Source organism: Manis pentadactyla, chromosome 12 (assembly GCF_030020395.1).
Source record: "Manis pentadactyla isolate mManPen7 chromosome 12, mManPen7.hap1, whole genome shotgun sequence".
Taxonomy (NCBI): Eukaryota; Metazoa; Chordata; class Mammalia; order Pholidota; family Manidae; genus Manis; species Manis pentadactyla.
The window spans coordinates 5,721,564-5,736,210 of record NC_080030.1 but is presented as its reverse complement, the minus strand read 5'-3'; the positions used below and the strand labels follow the sequence as shown (position 1 = coordinate 5,736,210).

The window sequence follows — 14,647 nt, the reverse complement described above, 5'->3', positions numbered from 1 at the left end:
AGACATTTCATTTATTTTTGTCTCATGAGGCCCATGCCAGGGTTGTGTGTCCCCGGTGTGCAGAACAGGACTCCACACACCAGGCACTCAACAAACACGTGTCTGGCCTGCTCTGGCCTCCCCTGGCCCGCGCTGCAACTAACACCGAGTTGGGACTGCAGGGAGGAAACGGGGCAGCAGACGGGCTGAGAGCCGCTCCTGGGCTCACTTCCCAGGACTCACAGCTGCATCCTCCTGGGGGGCCCCAGCTGGCCCTGCCGCTCCACCCGCTGGCGGCCAGCAGGCTCCTGCATGTCCCACTGGCTCATTCCCACGGAAATCGAGGCTGGATCGGGGTGTCCCCTGGTGAGGTCCCCAGAGCCTGTCCCCCAGTGGCTGCCTAAAACCCCCCGAGAATTTATCTGCAGCCCAGAGCAGTGTACCTTCAACCTTGGGTCAGATTCAGCCCATGTGAGGGTACAGGAATCTGCATTTGTAAGGGATTCCCAGGTGATTCTGATGTAAATGGTTCCCCGGGGCCGTACGTAAAGAAAATGGGTTTCTGCATTAGCCCAGGTGGGTCAACTGAGTCCCGGAGGGAGGGGCCTGCCCAAAGCCACATGGTCCGTCTGTTTTTCTTTCTGGCTCTCTCCGTCCTTTCTTTCCACCCAGCCCCCGGCTCTCTGTTTTTGACTCTGTGCCTCCTTCCTCCCCTATCTTCGGCCTGTGCCCCAAGGCCAGCCCAGCACCCCCGCATCCGGCTTCTTTCTCGATTCCGGAGGAATTCCCCGGAGCCTTTTGGCCCCGCCTCCTCCCGGGAGGTGCTCTGCTCCCATTGGCGATTTTGTACGTGGCCCGCACTGCCATTGGCTGGGCCCACGCTCTAGGCCCGGCCCCTCTCCTGTCCTTTCGGTGCGGGCGGGGGCGGGGCGGGGCCGCGCCTAGGGGAGGGGCGATGGGTGGGCGGAGTCTAGCTTCCCGCCCCGCCTCGTCCCAGTCCTCTGGCGCGAGTCCCTCGGCCGCCGAAGCGGTCCGTCGAAGGTGGCGGAACAGATAGCCGACTACCGGTGGGACCGACGGACAGGCCTGGGAGAGCAGGTGAGTGAGCGATGACATGGAGCCCCCCACCTGGCCGCCCTCCGTCTCTCCTGCCCCCTATACTCCTGCACCCCGTATCTCTCTGTGTATTTCTGCCTCAGTTTCCCTGTCCCTGTCTGTTTCTTGCTTGCACTCTGTTACTCTCTTGCTGTGTGGGTTAGGGGGAGGCAGACTGCATCTGCACTGTCCCCCGCTGGCTTGGGGCGGTGCTTTGGGACCAGCTTCCCCCTACCCCGAAACACACAGGTATTCTGATGGACTCTGCCCCTTTCACAGTGCAGGGTGCCAGGTACTAGGGCCAGATTTCAGTGTCAGGAGGGCATTCCAGGTGGTGGGGAGCCTGGCCAAAGGCATGAAGGTGGGAATGAGTGTGGCTTGTGGCGGTCCAGGCAGCCAGGATAGCCAGAGCCGCGCCACCCAGACTGGCCACCTAGGAACTCCCTGGTGGCCTGAAGCCTTGGCCTCACTTTTGCCAGCTGTGAACTGGGAAGGTAGCTGTGGTAACTGGCGGGTGATCTGACCTAGATCTGTGTGCTTCCCCACCTCCTCTATCCTGGGGGCCCCAGCTGTAAACAGACCGGGGAGGTTACTTCCTGAGCATATCTGAGCCCAGCTGGGGTTGGTGGATGCCCTGGGGGGCCGCAGCAGGGTAAGGACGTTCAGTCCAATAGTTGGGGAGTTCAGACCTTGGAATCAAACAGACGTGGGTTTCCGTCTCTGCCACTCGCCAGGGTACCTTGAACAAGTAATTCGATTCTCCGAGCCTCAGTTTCCCCTCTGTAAAATGGAGATGGACATAACTCCTTGAGGGTCAGGGCTGCTTCCAGGATTAAATGCTGGAACATGGGCCCTGCATGTCTCCTCCTGGCCCTCACCTCCCACAGTACACCTCTCTCGCCATCTGCTCTACATTCCTCCAACATGTTAGGCACAGTCCTGCCTCAGGGCTTTTGCACGGGCTGTTCCCTCTAATGCCATGCCAGGTTCATTGGCGCCAACTTTGAAACATAACAAGTTGCCCAGATGGGCCTGGCCAAGGGACTGCCAGGCAAGGTCTGAGCGACTGGGAGGGGCCGAGGAGGGGCCGGCCCAGGGACGCTGTACCTATGGAAACCGGAACAAAGAACTGTCGCTTCAGCCACACAAACACACCTGGGCTACGCTTCTCCCACTTGGCAGGGCCGATGGCTTGGGATGCCAGTAGTGGGTGAGTGCCCAGACTCCTGGAGGGAGTGGGTGGAGTGCTCGAACACTGTTCTGACAGGGCGCAGGGGGTCTCTAAACCAAGAGACCAGTCAAGTGCGGAATGGAGGCCCTGTAGTGGCCCCTCCCTTGGCCTTATGCAGGTCACATTCCCCCTGAGACTGTTTCCTCATCTGAGGCCTGGGCAGGTGAAGGCCGTTTGGTTGCTTCGGTGATCCAGTGTGGTAGATTCAGGAGGCCTTAGTGTCCCTGTCTGTGAAATGGGGCCAGGAGAGGGTGCCTGAGGGAAAAACTCCAGCTGTTGTCATGGAAACATGCCCAGAGACAGATGCTGAATAAGGACTCATGCTTGTCTGGGTACAGCCTCAGGTGGTACAGCTGCTCAGGTGGGGCCCAGAGATGACAGGACAGGACGGGGCGCAGTTACGCCGCATGTGGCTCCTGTGGGATGCCGCATCCCCACCCTACCTCAGAACAGCCTCCCTGGATTCCCACCCACCTTAACTTTCGTGAGGCCGCCACTGGCCGAGTCCTTGGGATCTAGGAAGCTCTGCCTCCAGGCCTGTCTCCCTTTCTGTGGGTGGGAAGCATCCACCTGGGGGAGCCTTGCCCCTCTGGTCATTTATTCACTCAGCAAACAGGTTTGAGCACCTACTGTGAGCCCAGCCTGGTGCCGGGTGTCCGGGATGCAGCAATGACCCAGGCCAATCTGGTGGCCTCCCTTATTGGGCTCATAGACAGGTTGGGAAAGATAGCCATTCATCCAGAAGAATCATTTTGCTTAATTGTAATTGCAAGATAATGGAGAGATAAATGGATGGGAACTTGTTGGGGGATCTGGGAGGGCTTCCTGAGGAGGTGACATTTGAGCTGAGGCCTGAATGACAAGAAAGTAATAACCAATGGGAAACCTGGGGAGAAGGGCATTCCAGGCAGAGGGGACAGCTAGTGCAAGGGTCCTGTGGTAAGACCCTGCCTGGCATGTAGGAGGAACCGCAGAGAGGCCCATGTGGCTGGGGCGGAGTGAGAGAGGGGGAGGGAAGGGCCTCGTGGGTGTGGGGAGGCCTTGGGCTTTGACGGGAGGAAGGTGGGAGCCCTGGAGGGCGGGTGGGCAGAGAAGGGGGTACCTGACTCAGGTGCTCATTGATGCCCTCTGGTGGCTGCTGCCAGGAGGACAGACATGGGAGACAAGGACAGGAGCTCTGGAACTGGGGGATGAGGGCAGAGGCTGTACCAAGGTGAGAAATGGGTGGAGCCGTGCTCACTTAGGGGCTGTATCCGCATCCTGCCAGGTGACCCTGAAGCCTCTGCCACCTGCTGTCTTTTGCTCAGCCTGAGCCCCAGCCTGGCCTCTGCAGCGGGTCAGTGGTGGTCTCTCAACATTCATGATTGGCCCCCAAGCCCTTTCTTCAGTGGAAATCTGACCACAGTGGAAAGCACCCTGGCTCCCACTACAGCCTGGAGGCAGCCAGGCCCTGCCTATTATTGGGGTGGCCCCCCAAGGGCTCCAGGGAACCTATTTTGAGAACCACTGGTGTCCCCACTCTCCCTTTTGTCATATCTAAAGTGGGCACTGACCAGGAGGTCTGAGTGATGGTCAATAAAGGGCTTGATGCAGCGGGTGCCTTGATGCCGGCAGTGGGTATTGTGTGGAACAAGGACTCTGGGGGCATTTGCCACTGCGGGCAGTGGCCTGGGGTCCCTGAGGCCACCCTGAGCCTCTGCAGCAGGGCTGAGACGAGATGGAGCGGCTGCCTGGGCTGTGCTGAGCCGGCCATCAATTATTGATGCGCTCTGTATGGGGCATGAAGAATTCATGCTGTGGGGGCAGTTGCCCGCGGGCCAGTGGCACGCTGGAGCCGGCTCGTCCCCGCTCATGGGAGCCCGTGGCTGTATTTCCAGGAATTTCACCATCTGGCTTACACACAGCCGTTATTTAAAATATATATGAACTTCTAGTTAGGTACATGTGTCCAGAGAGTGGATTGGTGGTTTCCAGGGGCTGCAGGGGGAGTGGAGGAATGATTATTGATGGGGATGGCTTTCCTTTTTGGGGAGGTGAGAATTTCTGGAATTAGATGGTGGTGGTGGTTACACAGCTCTGTGACTATGTGAAAACCAGTGAACTGTACACTTTAAAAAGGCGAATTTTGTGGTATGGGAATTAATATTTCCACAAAAGTTATGAAAAAGCAAAAGTCATAAATAGTCAAAAATCATAACTTGCTAATTATTTTACTATGATCTGTATCCTTGAGGTTATTTTCATCTACTGTATCTGTTGGGTGGAAATCGTGAGCACTTCTTCCCAACTCTGTTCCCAACTTACCATTGAGCTTGAAATGGGCCCTGGTGGGAGAATTTTTTTTTTTTTTTGTAGATAATTATTTTTTATTGAAGGGCAGTTGACACACAGTATTACATTACATTAGTTTCAGGTGTACAACATAGTGATTCAACATTTATATACATGATACTTCTAGGTACCAGCTATCACCATACCAAGCTGTTACAATATCTTGACTATATTCATTACATCCTGGTTACTTATTATTTTACCATTGGAAGTGTGTACTTTTTTTTTTTTTTTGTGAGGGCATCTCTCATATTTATTGATCAAATGGTTGTTAACAACAATAAAATTCTGTATAGGGGAGTCAATGCTCAATGCACAATCATTAATCCACCCCAAGCCTAATTTTCGTCAGTCTCCAATCTTCTGAAGCATAACAAACAAGTTCTTACATGGAGAACAAATTCTTACATAGTGAATAAGTTCTTACATGGTGAACAGTGCAAGGGCAGCCATCACAGAAACTTTCGGTTTTGCTCATGCATTATGAACTATAAACAGTCAGTTCAAATATGAATACTCATTTGATTTTTATACTCGATTTATATGTGGATACCACATTTCTCTCTTTATTATTATTATTTTTAATAAAATGCTGAAGTGGTGGATAGATGCAAGATAAAGGTAGAAAACATAGTTTAGTGTTGTAAGAGAGCAAATGTAGATGATCAGGTGTGTGCCTGTAGACTATGTGTTAATCCAAGCTAGACCAGGGCAATAAAACATCCACTTATGCAGAAGATTTCTCTCAGAACAGGGGGGGTGAGGTTCTAAGCCTCACCTCTGTTGATCCCCAATTTCTCACCTGATGGCCCCCCTGCGACTGTGCCTGTCTTAGGTTGTTCCTCCCTTGAGGAATCTTACCCGTCTCTGGCTAACCAGTCATCTTCCGGGGCCATACAGGGAAATGTAAAGTTGGTAAGTGAGAGAGAAGCCTTATTGTTTGAAATGGTTAGCTTTTTACTTGTTTGCATATTTATGCCCTGTAGCTTCTATGCCCAGCATTTGTCTTGAGGTATCTTTACCACTTGGAAGAATTATGATACTCGGTAAATTTGATATGAGGCACGAATTCTATTTAAGGGTTGTAATTAGGAAGGAAGAAGAAAAGCTATAGAAGTAGCAGGCGGCAGAAAACATGGGAAGATTATTTCTTTGACATATCTTCTTGTAGAGTAACTTCAGCATGTATAGGTTTTAAGCTACTACTTAAATTGCGCACACACATTAACATAATAGGAGTATAGTTACATAACCAAAGCATACCTGTAATTACCAGCCATCTCCAGTGAAACCAAGAAAACCAGTTAGGCACCTTAGGCATTTGTGAAAACTTATCTATGATATGGTGGATATTGTCCAACTGAACTTGAACAGTCTGAGAGAAATCAGACAAATTAAAACAACCCATTCCTGGGGAATGTTCACATCCCTTATGTTCTTTTAACAGTAAATAGTCTGTAGTTGTAAGATTTTGGAGCGCTACAATTTGCACTTCTCCTAATTCTTGGTTGAGTTCCAACAGTATAGATCCAGTCAAATTTGTTGTTTTACTGTATGCACAGGCCAGCTTAGATGTCTCCTTCATTCCCATGGCAAGTCCAGGAACTGGTGGGATGAGTGCATCTACAGCTGTAGCAGTGCGTGGATCTTTGTTGGGGTTTTTTGATGATCATCTTCTGGCATGAGTCTTCCAGAGAGTGCAGATGTTGGAAGTTCTTTTTCATATCGTATCTTAGTTCATTTTCGGGGTAGCCAAATTAGGCTTTGATCCTCTGTATAAACACAAACAGACCCTTTGCCTACACTTTTATATGCCCTTTATACCCTTGTGTAGAACTCATTGGAGGTTACCACACAGGAACTGCCCTTTCACTAATCTACACTTACATGACGAATACTATGTTTACTAGGCTCTCCCCTATAACTGGTGGGAGAATTTACACCAGGGAAATGGGCAAATACTACCAATCACGGTTTGATTTCTTGTTCTGTTGATTGTCTTGAAAATCAGGGGTTAGCAAATTTTTTCTGTGAAGGGCCAGATAGTATACATTTTTGTCTTTGCAAGCCATTCAGTCTGTGTCATCTATTCAACACTTCCTTATAGTGTGAGAGCAGCCACAGATGATGCATAAAGAGGCATGGCTGTGAGCCAATAAAACTTTATTTACAAAAACAGGCAGTGGGCCATAGTTTGCCAACTCCCAGTAGAACTTGGGAAAGTGATGAAGAAAATGTCAATAATGAAAATTAAACTTAAAAATGTGACTTGTCACAGCTGTCTCCTTGTGAATAGCACAAAAGCATTGAGGAATTTTGCTCCCACTCGCAAAAACCACTATCTGATTCGGCGAAGGCCATGCTCATGTGACTGATGACTGACTAAATGCAGTTCTAAGTCTTCTTGTTTCACGTTAGTCTTACTTGTTAATATAAAGGAACACACCAAATGAGTACCTGTCAGAACTGCACTCACTTGCCAATCACATCTGTAGGTTGGCTACTGAGAAACATTTGGCAAAACGCACTGAGAACATTTTGTGAGAATCAATTGGATATATTTATAGTAAAGAATACTGTATAGCTTACTGTGTGTGTAAATTGTGTGGCGCGCATCCTGTGTGTCAGGAACATTTATGATAAATAAACGTATGTACACATGTGTGTGGATTTGTTTTTTGCTGGAAAGCCAGTGGTTAAGAATTTCCCGGCACATGTGGTGTTAGGATACAGCATTCACGGAGAATCTGAGGGGCACGGAGGACCCTGGGAATGTGTGGGTTGAGGGGCCACCCCAGCATGACCACGGCCCGGGAATGTGTGGGTGGGTTGCTGTGTGCTCAGCCCAGGTTGACTGGGGGAGCCTAAGTCATAAATCAATAGGCAGAGTCAATTAATTGTCAAAAAGAAAGGGGGGAGGTTTGAAAAGACTGGGAGTGAATTATTTACGATGTCAGGGAAAGCCTCTCTGTGCTGGGGGAGCCTGTATATTGTGAATGCGCCCTCCCCCGGCTTCTCCGCTGTGGGGCAGAGGGCACAGCACAGGCAAAGGCCCTGAGGCCAGCATGTTGCAGGGACAGCGATGAGACCAGCGAGGCTGGAGCTGAGCGAGGGAGGGGGACACAGGAGGAAGGGCGGTCTTGGACGTCCCGGGGAGAGGCGGGGCCCGGCTCCTGAGTTGTGGAACCAGGGAACGGAAGGGATGGGAAGAACAAGGTCCACAGAGGCGGGTGTGCTCCACCCTCAGGGGAGGCTTCCACTGGTCTTGCATCTTGCCCTTTGCCGCCACCTGGAAGGGGTGCGTTGTGTCTAGAGAAACCCTGAAGTTCAAGATCACTGTCTGTGGCCAGTTTGCAGGGCATTTGGGAGCTCGAGTGTCCAAAATGGGACAGGGATGACATTTGGAGTCCAGAAAACAAAGTGGTGGTTGGCAGAGGGCTAAGGCCAAGGTGCCGACTGCGGTCCGGAATTCTGGGGGGGGTGTTGTGGGGGACAGGGCAGGAGTCAACAGGTCCAAGGACTCTGCACCTGGGCACCCATTTCACAGATGGGAGGGCTGCTCCCCGGGATGGGGCATGCCTGGAGTCACAGTGGGGAGACCTCAGGGCCAGGGGAGGGCCTGGACGGTGGACAGGCCTTTGGCCTTTGTCACTGTTCCTCCTACATGGAGGGCGCGGTCCTGCCCCAGAGCCTCGGCACCAGCCCCGTCTGTTCCCCCGACCTTGCCCCTCCAGTCCCCCCAGCTGGAGGAGCTCCACCTCCAGGAGGCCTTCCTGGCCCTCCTGGCCGAGGTCACCTGCCGTCCCTGGCTGTCACCGCCCCCCTCCTCCTTGTCTTCCCCTCTCTCCCTGAAATGATCCTGCTTGTTCCTGTGTTCGCTGCTTGTGAGCTTTACCACCACCCTACTCATTTTATTTTCAAACTGCAGGTGGACAGCACCATCTGGGACTCGGTTTCAGGAAAATGGGGCTCCCGGGTTATTGTGTTGTAACTGCATGGCGTAGGTCTGGGGGTTAGGACCCCCTGGGAGGCAGGGTCTCTTGGTTCTTCCTGTGTCCCCAGTGCCTGGGACACAGTTGGTGCGCCTTAAATGCTCACTGAGTGCCTGAAGGGGTGTTCCAGCCAAGCCCTGAAGCTTTAGCGAGCTTTTCTGGCCTGGCGTGAGAGCCAGGCGTCGCGGCCCCGGGGAGGGCAGGGAGTGGGGGCCCTGCCCCAGGAGGGCTGTGAGGCAGCCTGACTGCCTCCTGGCTTGCCGGCCTCCCACCTGGTGAGTGCAGCAAGCAGGAAGGAAGGCGGGAGTTATTTCGGTCTGTGGCCTGCTCTGGGGGGGTGGTGGCGGTCATCACGGCAGGACAATGGGTCGGGGAGGAGCGGGTGGGTGGCAGGCGGCTGGGCTGGCCCAGGTGTGGGCCGGTGTGGGGCTGCCCCAGTGGTTGGGGTGGAGGAGGTTAGGAGGGGAGACTACAGCTGCCCCGTCCCCTGCTGCTCTTCCTACTGGGCTTGGGAGGAGGTACAGCTGAGGGCCCAGGCCCTTCCCGAAGCTGGTAAACAGGCCCAGCTGCCCTCCTGAACCAACACTCCCCATCTCAGGGCTTGTGATGGGAAGGCCAAGGCCCAGAGAGGGACAGAGCCCTGCTCAGGGTCACACAGTGACTGAGATAGGCTGACAGACCTGGGCTCTAGGGCCCTGGGACGCCAGGGCCTCATCCCTGAGCTCAGGAAAGGCCTTTTCCTCTCTGACTCTCGGTTTGTCCATCTGTAAACTGGACAGATTGGGATTGTCCACAAGTTTCAGCCCCAGGACAGAGCTAGCTCTGATCTGCGCCATTTCATAGATGGGGAAGTTGAGGCAGGAGGTGGTTGTGTCGCTTGAGCAGGTGGAGCTGGGAGCAGGCCCTGAGCACTGGGGCTGCATTTGTCATGGGACGGCTCCCCGCCCTCCAGGACTCAGAGCAGGCACCCCCCAGGCATCAGGGTTTGAGAAGGGAAGGCGGAGGGGGTCAGGCGTGCAGAGGCACTGGGGGCAGGCAGTCACTGTGTTGCTCTGTGGCCTTGGAGAAGTGGCTTAGCCTCTCTGAGTCTGTGTAATTTCTTTTGCAAAACCGGCAACCAGCCCAAACCCTGCCAATACCTGGCGGAAATTACAAAATGGGCCAGGCAGCTGCCTCAGGGCCTGGCACGTGGTGCCGGGTCACCAGCACCTGCTCCAGTCCAGGCCTGTGTAGGCCCCGGGTCCGGTGACTGGTGCTGGGGGCGGGGAAGGCTGTCCAGTAATCTCCATGCCCACCCTGACCTCTGAGGGCAGGCGAGAGCGCAGCCGAGGGGTGGGACTTCTCCCGGGGCATGAGCTCGCACAAAGACCGGCTTTGTGGGGACTCCTGGAGGTGAGTGGGCGCCCACGTGGCATTCCTGGTGTGGCTGCCTGGGGCTGGGGTGGGGGTGGATTCTACCCGAGGGCTGGGGTGGCTCTGGGGCTCTCCTCATTCACCCGGCAGATGTTTCTGGTGTCTCCAAGGACACAGCGGCTGAGTCAGGGGTGGAGCCAAGCAGTGATGGGGGCGCCGTGTGGCCCACCACAGAGAGGAGGTGCCTCACCATCAGTTTGGGTGTTCAGGGATGGCTTCTTGGAGGAGGTGGCATCTAGGCTGAGGGGAGGGATGAATCTTTGAGGGGAAGAGGCAGGAACGTCGGGTCCAGGGCTTCAGGGGATGTATAGGAGTTTATGAGGAATGATGCAGGGACCTGAATGAGATGTGGGGCTTAGTCCTGGGGCTACGGGGAGCTGCCAGCTGTTCTCAGAGGGGAGGGGCCATACCCGGATGTGCAGGAAGGAGGTGGTAGGAGTAGAGGCTGCACCATGTGGCGAATCTGGAGACACCTGTGGCAGGAAGGATGACAGAGGACAGATGGGAGGGGCAGACAGAGGGCCCTGCAGTGGGAAGCCTGGCCATTGGTCCCCCAAGCCGGCCTGCCATTCTCCTTGGCCGTCTCCCCAGCCCTCTCCGGGGCAGCGACTTTCACAGGTTAATGTTTCCGTATGGAAGGGCTCATCAGAGTGGTGCATTTCCAGAAACCCCACAAACGGCCCCGGCGAGTCCACAGCCCGGGCCACTGGCCCTCCCGGTCTGGGCCCGAGGCTTCAGGACGTGCATTGTGAACTCATGGGACAATAAGCCTGGTGAGCTGGTAATGGTAACTGGGCCTCCCTTCAGAGCAGCCTGGGCTGGGACCCCGTTTAGATGAATAGCAGGATGGGGTGGGGAATGGGGAGCTGGCCTTAGGGGGCATGGGGTCCTCCTGTGGTGACTCACCTTGGCCCCTTCTCCACCCACAGCAAGGATATGGTGGGTCGGGGGACTGGGGCCCACAAGTAGTGACTTCAGAGCGTCCTGCCCACATTTTACCATTATGCATTAATTCTTTTGACTTAACACCCTCTTATCTTTTAAGAAATAAATTCCCTACACCCTTTTTTTGTTGTTGTTAAGAAACAAATTCCCTCGGATTGTCATCCTCCCACGGTTTTCCTATGTAAGGACTTTTCCCTGCTTCTAGCTACACGGAACTTTGCTCCTCTAGGCCTGGGAGTGTGCAGATCTTTTGGCCTGGGATGCATCCACACCCGTTTTCTTACCTGTCCCTTTGTCCAGGAGGCCTGCGAGGACCCCCTTGATCTACTGGGGTGCTCATGCCGTGGGCTCTGGTAGCTTCCCTGATGGTGGCACTCACCACCCATTCCTGACATGCGCACTGGCCTGCTGGTTCTCCACTGTGCACACCGCGCTGGTACACCATTGGTACTTAGTAGTAGGTCTGTGGTACGGTCACACTGGTGTCCATATGGCTCCCTGGAGGTACACCCTTGGCATGCACCCATTTCACAGATTGGGAAGACAATGGTAGCAAACAAAAGTGGCCCACCAGGCAAGCCCCCACCCCACCACCGGGGGCCAGGGGCACTGACGATGGGTCTGTCTCTCCTCCTGGCAGGGCGATGGACACCTTCAGCACCAAGAGCCTGGCCCTGCAGGCCCAGAAGAAGCTCCTGAGCAAGATGGCGTCTAAGGCGATGGTGGCCGTGTTCATCGATGACACGAGCAGTGAGGTGCTGGACGAGCTGTACCGCGCCACCAAGGAGTTCACTCGCAGCCGCAAAGAGGCCCAGAAGGTGGTCAAGAACCTGGTCAAGGTGGCCATGAAGCTGGGCGTCCTGCTCCGTGGCGGCCAGCTGGGCAGTGAGGAGTTGGGGCTGCTGCAGCGCTTCCGCCAGAAGGCGCGTCGCCTGGCCATGACGGCCGTCAGCTTCTACCAGGTGGACTTCACCTTCGACCGGCGCGTGCTGGCCGCCGCCCTGCACGAGTGCCGGGACCTGCTGCACCAGGCGGTGGGCCCTCACCTGACCGCCAAGTCCCACGGCCGCATCAACCACGTCTTCGGCCACTTCGCTGACTGCGACTTCCTGGCCGCACTCTACAGCCCCACCGAGCCCTACCGCTCGCACCTGCACAGGATCTGCGAGGGGCTCACCCGCATGCTGGACGAGGACAGCATATGACCCCCGCCTGGGGCTTCCTGCGGGGGGCAGAGGAGGGTGACCTCTCCGCTCCCACCCAGCTCTGGCCAAGCCCCCGGACAGGTGGCCCACCCCCTTTCAGATGCTAAACTGTTTGAAGAAGCAGTTTTCAGGACCTGTGCTGCTTCTCCTCCAGCCCCATCCTGATGGGGAGAGGAATTCAGTGTGGAGACCCCACAGCCTGCTCAGGGTGGCATGTCTGCAAAAGCCAGCATTTCCCACTTAATAATGTTGCTGGGGCTTTTCGTTCCTTCAGACAGGGTTGTGGTGAACCAGAAAAGGGTGCACTGTGTACCCCAAATTCCTCTGTGGCAGCCCTTCCCCCTGGGCCTCCAAATGTGACCTTATTTGGAATAGGGTCATTGCAGGTGTGATTAGTTAAGATGAGGTCACACTTGGAGTCGGGTGGCTCCTAACCCAGTATGAGTGGTGTCCTTATAAAAAGGGGACATTTGGACAGAGACAGAGAAAAAGGCCATGTAGAGGTGGAGAGATGTGTCTACAAGCCGAGGGACACCCAGGATTGCCAGCCACCCCCAGACATGGGGAAGGCCTGCCATAGGCGTCAAGGAACCAGCCCGGCTGCTACCTTGATCTCAGACCTCCGGCCGCCAGAACTGGGTGGGGACACGTCTGTTGTCTCAGCTGCCCGGGGGGCCACGGAGAGGGCTGGGTGGGCGCTGTCAGCGAGACTGCCTCTGTTTGGGTGGAATTGGAGTCCTGATTCCCTTGTGGGAGGGGACAGAGGGGGCCCCCAGTGCAGGGCTCAGAGTAAAGCCACCTGAGATGCACCCACATTAATCGGTCATTCATGCTGGGGAAACACACACAGATAACTGTTTCTGTGAACAGACCTCAGACAGGACAGTTCAGTGAAGCTTGGCTTTGGTGGTGCCCAGAAGACAAGCGATTCTTAGCTCAAGATGGGCACACAGGGCGTGGGAGTGTCCTTGCCACGTCTGTCCATCAGAAGGGGACACGGGCTTTGAAAGGTTGCAGAATGCTGCTGGAGTGCAGGCGTGCCAGGGCGTGGCAGGTTAATGAGGGTGCCCATCGGGGAGGGGAAAATGATGTCCTGTGACCGCCTGGAGAACCGCGTCTGTTGAGGGCAGAAGTTGCAAATGGAGCCTGCACGTCTTTTTAGGCAGGAAGATGGGTTTGGTTGGCCCCCTCCAACGTTTGACACATTTGGAATTAGCTGCCAACATTTAAAAACAAGGAAGCAGCACATCCTGATCTAGATTTGGAGGTTCTGGAACTCCCCCGGGGCCTGGACTGCCCCCTGGTGAAGCTGCACCGGGGTTGTCCCCTCTTTGCTTTGCCACAGTCTCCACCACTCCCTTTTGTCTCTCCCTGGCTGAAAGGAGATAATGACCTCACCTGCAGGACGGCCTTTTTGTGCTTTGGTTCCTGCTTCCCTGAAAAAGCCAAAGTTCTTTCACCGAGAGCCAGCCCCACTCTTCCAAGACAAACTCCTCTCTTATCTTCCGTCAAGAAACACATCTTCAAATTCAAGCACACACGTGCATTTTGAGCACCCCCGGAAGCCCCAGATGAAAGCCTTTGCCCTGGGCTCTGCTGCCTGAATGTGTCAGTGTGCGTAACGCTTTGTAGTTGTGCCCTGCTGGGCTGTCCAGCCTGTCTGGACTCTTTCCATAAATTTGAGGTTTAATTTAAAAAACCAGAGAGCGCTGCATAACTATTTAAATAAAAGTGCCCATCTTCCACTCGCATTATGCAGAACTGGTGATTGAATTTCTCTGCGCGCCGTCTGACAGCTCTCGCGCCCTCCTGGGGTTTTTGCCTTTTCGATCACGGCTGCATGTAAACGTCAAACGCCCCTGACCCTCCCTGACAGGTCTGATTTCCGCTCCACCGGTGGCAGGGGTGACAACACTAGCAGAACGGCCGGGCTTGGCTTCTGCGCGCCCAACAGGGGCTCCGGCCAGCTCTCCGTTGTAACCGAGGTCCTGGGGCTGGGGTGGCTTTGTTTCCGAGCTTACCTGAAAGCTCCGTAAAGATGCCCTCACATGTCCCCTGGGGGCAGAGATGTGCCCACAGGTGCCCTGCCCCGTCTCGGCACGGCGCCCTCACGGGCTCTGCGTCCTAGGTGAGGCCCAGGGACCTGGAAGGGATGACTCGGGTGCCTGTGGGAGGATCCCGGCGGGCTGGGATGTGACCCCCGCCCCTCAGCGACCCCGGTGCAACACTGCCCTGTTTTTGCAGGAGGCCCCGGGTGATCTCGTCTCAGGCCCTGGAGGCTCGCTTGGTTTTTCAGTCCCTTGAACCTCAAAGTTGGGAGTCAGGAAGGCTCCAGAACCCGGGAGGGGACCGCAGGATACCGGCAGGTCCCTGTGCTCAGCAGACCTCAGCTGGGCAGCCCTCCCTGCGGCCACGTGGGTCCCAGAACTCCCAAGGCAGCACCGACACGTGCTGTG

The 14,647-nt window shown here is 55.1% G+C and overlaps 1 protein-coding gene across 3 annotated transcripts; it reads left to right on the top strand.

Moving 5' to 3' along the window:
• The first annotated feature begins 956 nt into the window (after window positions 1-956).
• On the top strand, window positions 957-13,939 carry TNFAIP8L1 (TNF alpha induced protein 8 like 1). Of its 3 annotated transcripts, XR_008993008.1 has the most exons (3): window positions 2,187-2,284; window positions 11,627-12,844; window positions 12,897-13,939. XR_008993008.1 is itself a non-coding variant. In XM_036884225.2 (2 exons), exon 2 carries the CDS (start codon window positions 11,631-11,633, stop codon window positions 12,189-12,191), a length of 561 nt encoding a protein of 186 aa, XP_036740120.1. In that variant the 5' UTR covers window positions 957-1,077; window positions 11,627-11,630; the 3' UTR covers window positions 12,192-13,939. The 3 variants fall into 3 exon arrangements, 2 of the variants coding, with proteins under 2 accessions (XP_036740120.1, XP_036740109.2); XM_036884225.2 differs by lacking the exon at window positions 2,187-2,284 and adding an exon at window positions 957-1,077 and having other exon boundaries at window positions 11,627-13,939; XM_036884214.2 differs by having other exon boundaries at window positions 11,627-13,939.
• The last annotated feature ends 708 nt before the right edge of the window (window positions 13,940-14,647 follow it).

Coding starts and splice junctions, on each gene's coding strand:
- TNFAIP8L1 (XM_036884214.2), top strand. CDS start 2,262: ATGGCTTGGGATGCCAGTAGTGG. Junction 2,285..11,626: donor GCTTGGGATGCCAGTAGTGG/GTGAGTGCCCAG, acceptor TCCTCCTGGCAG/GGCGATGGACACCTTCAGCA.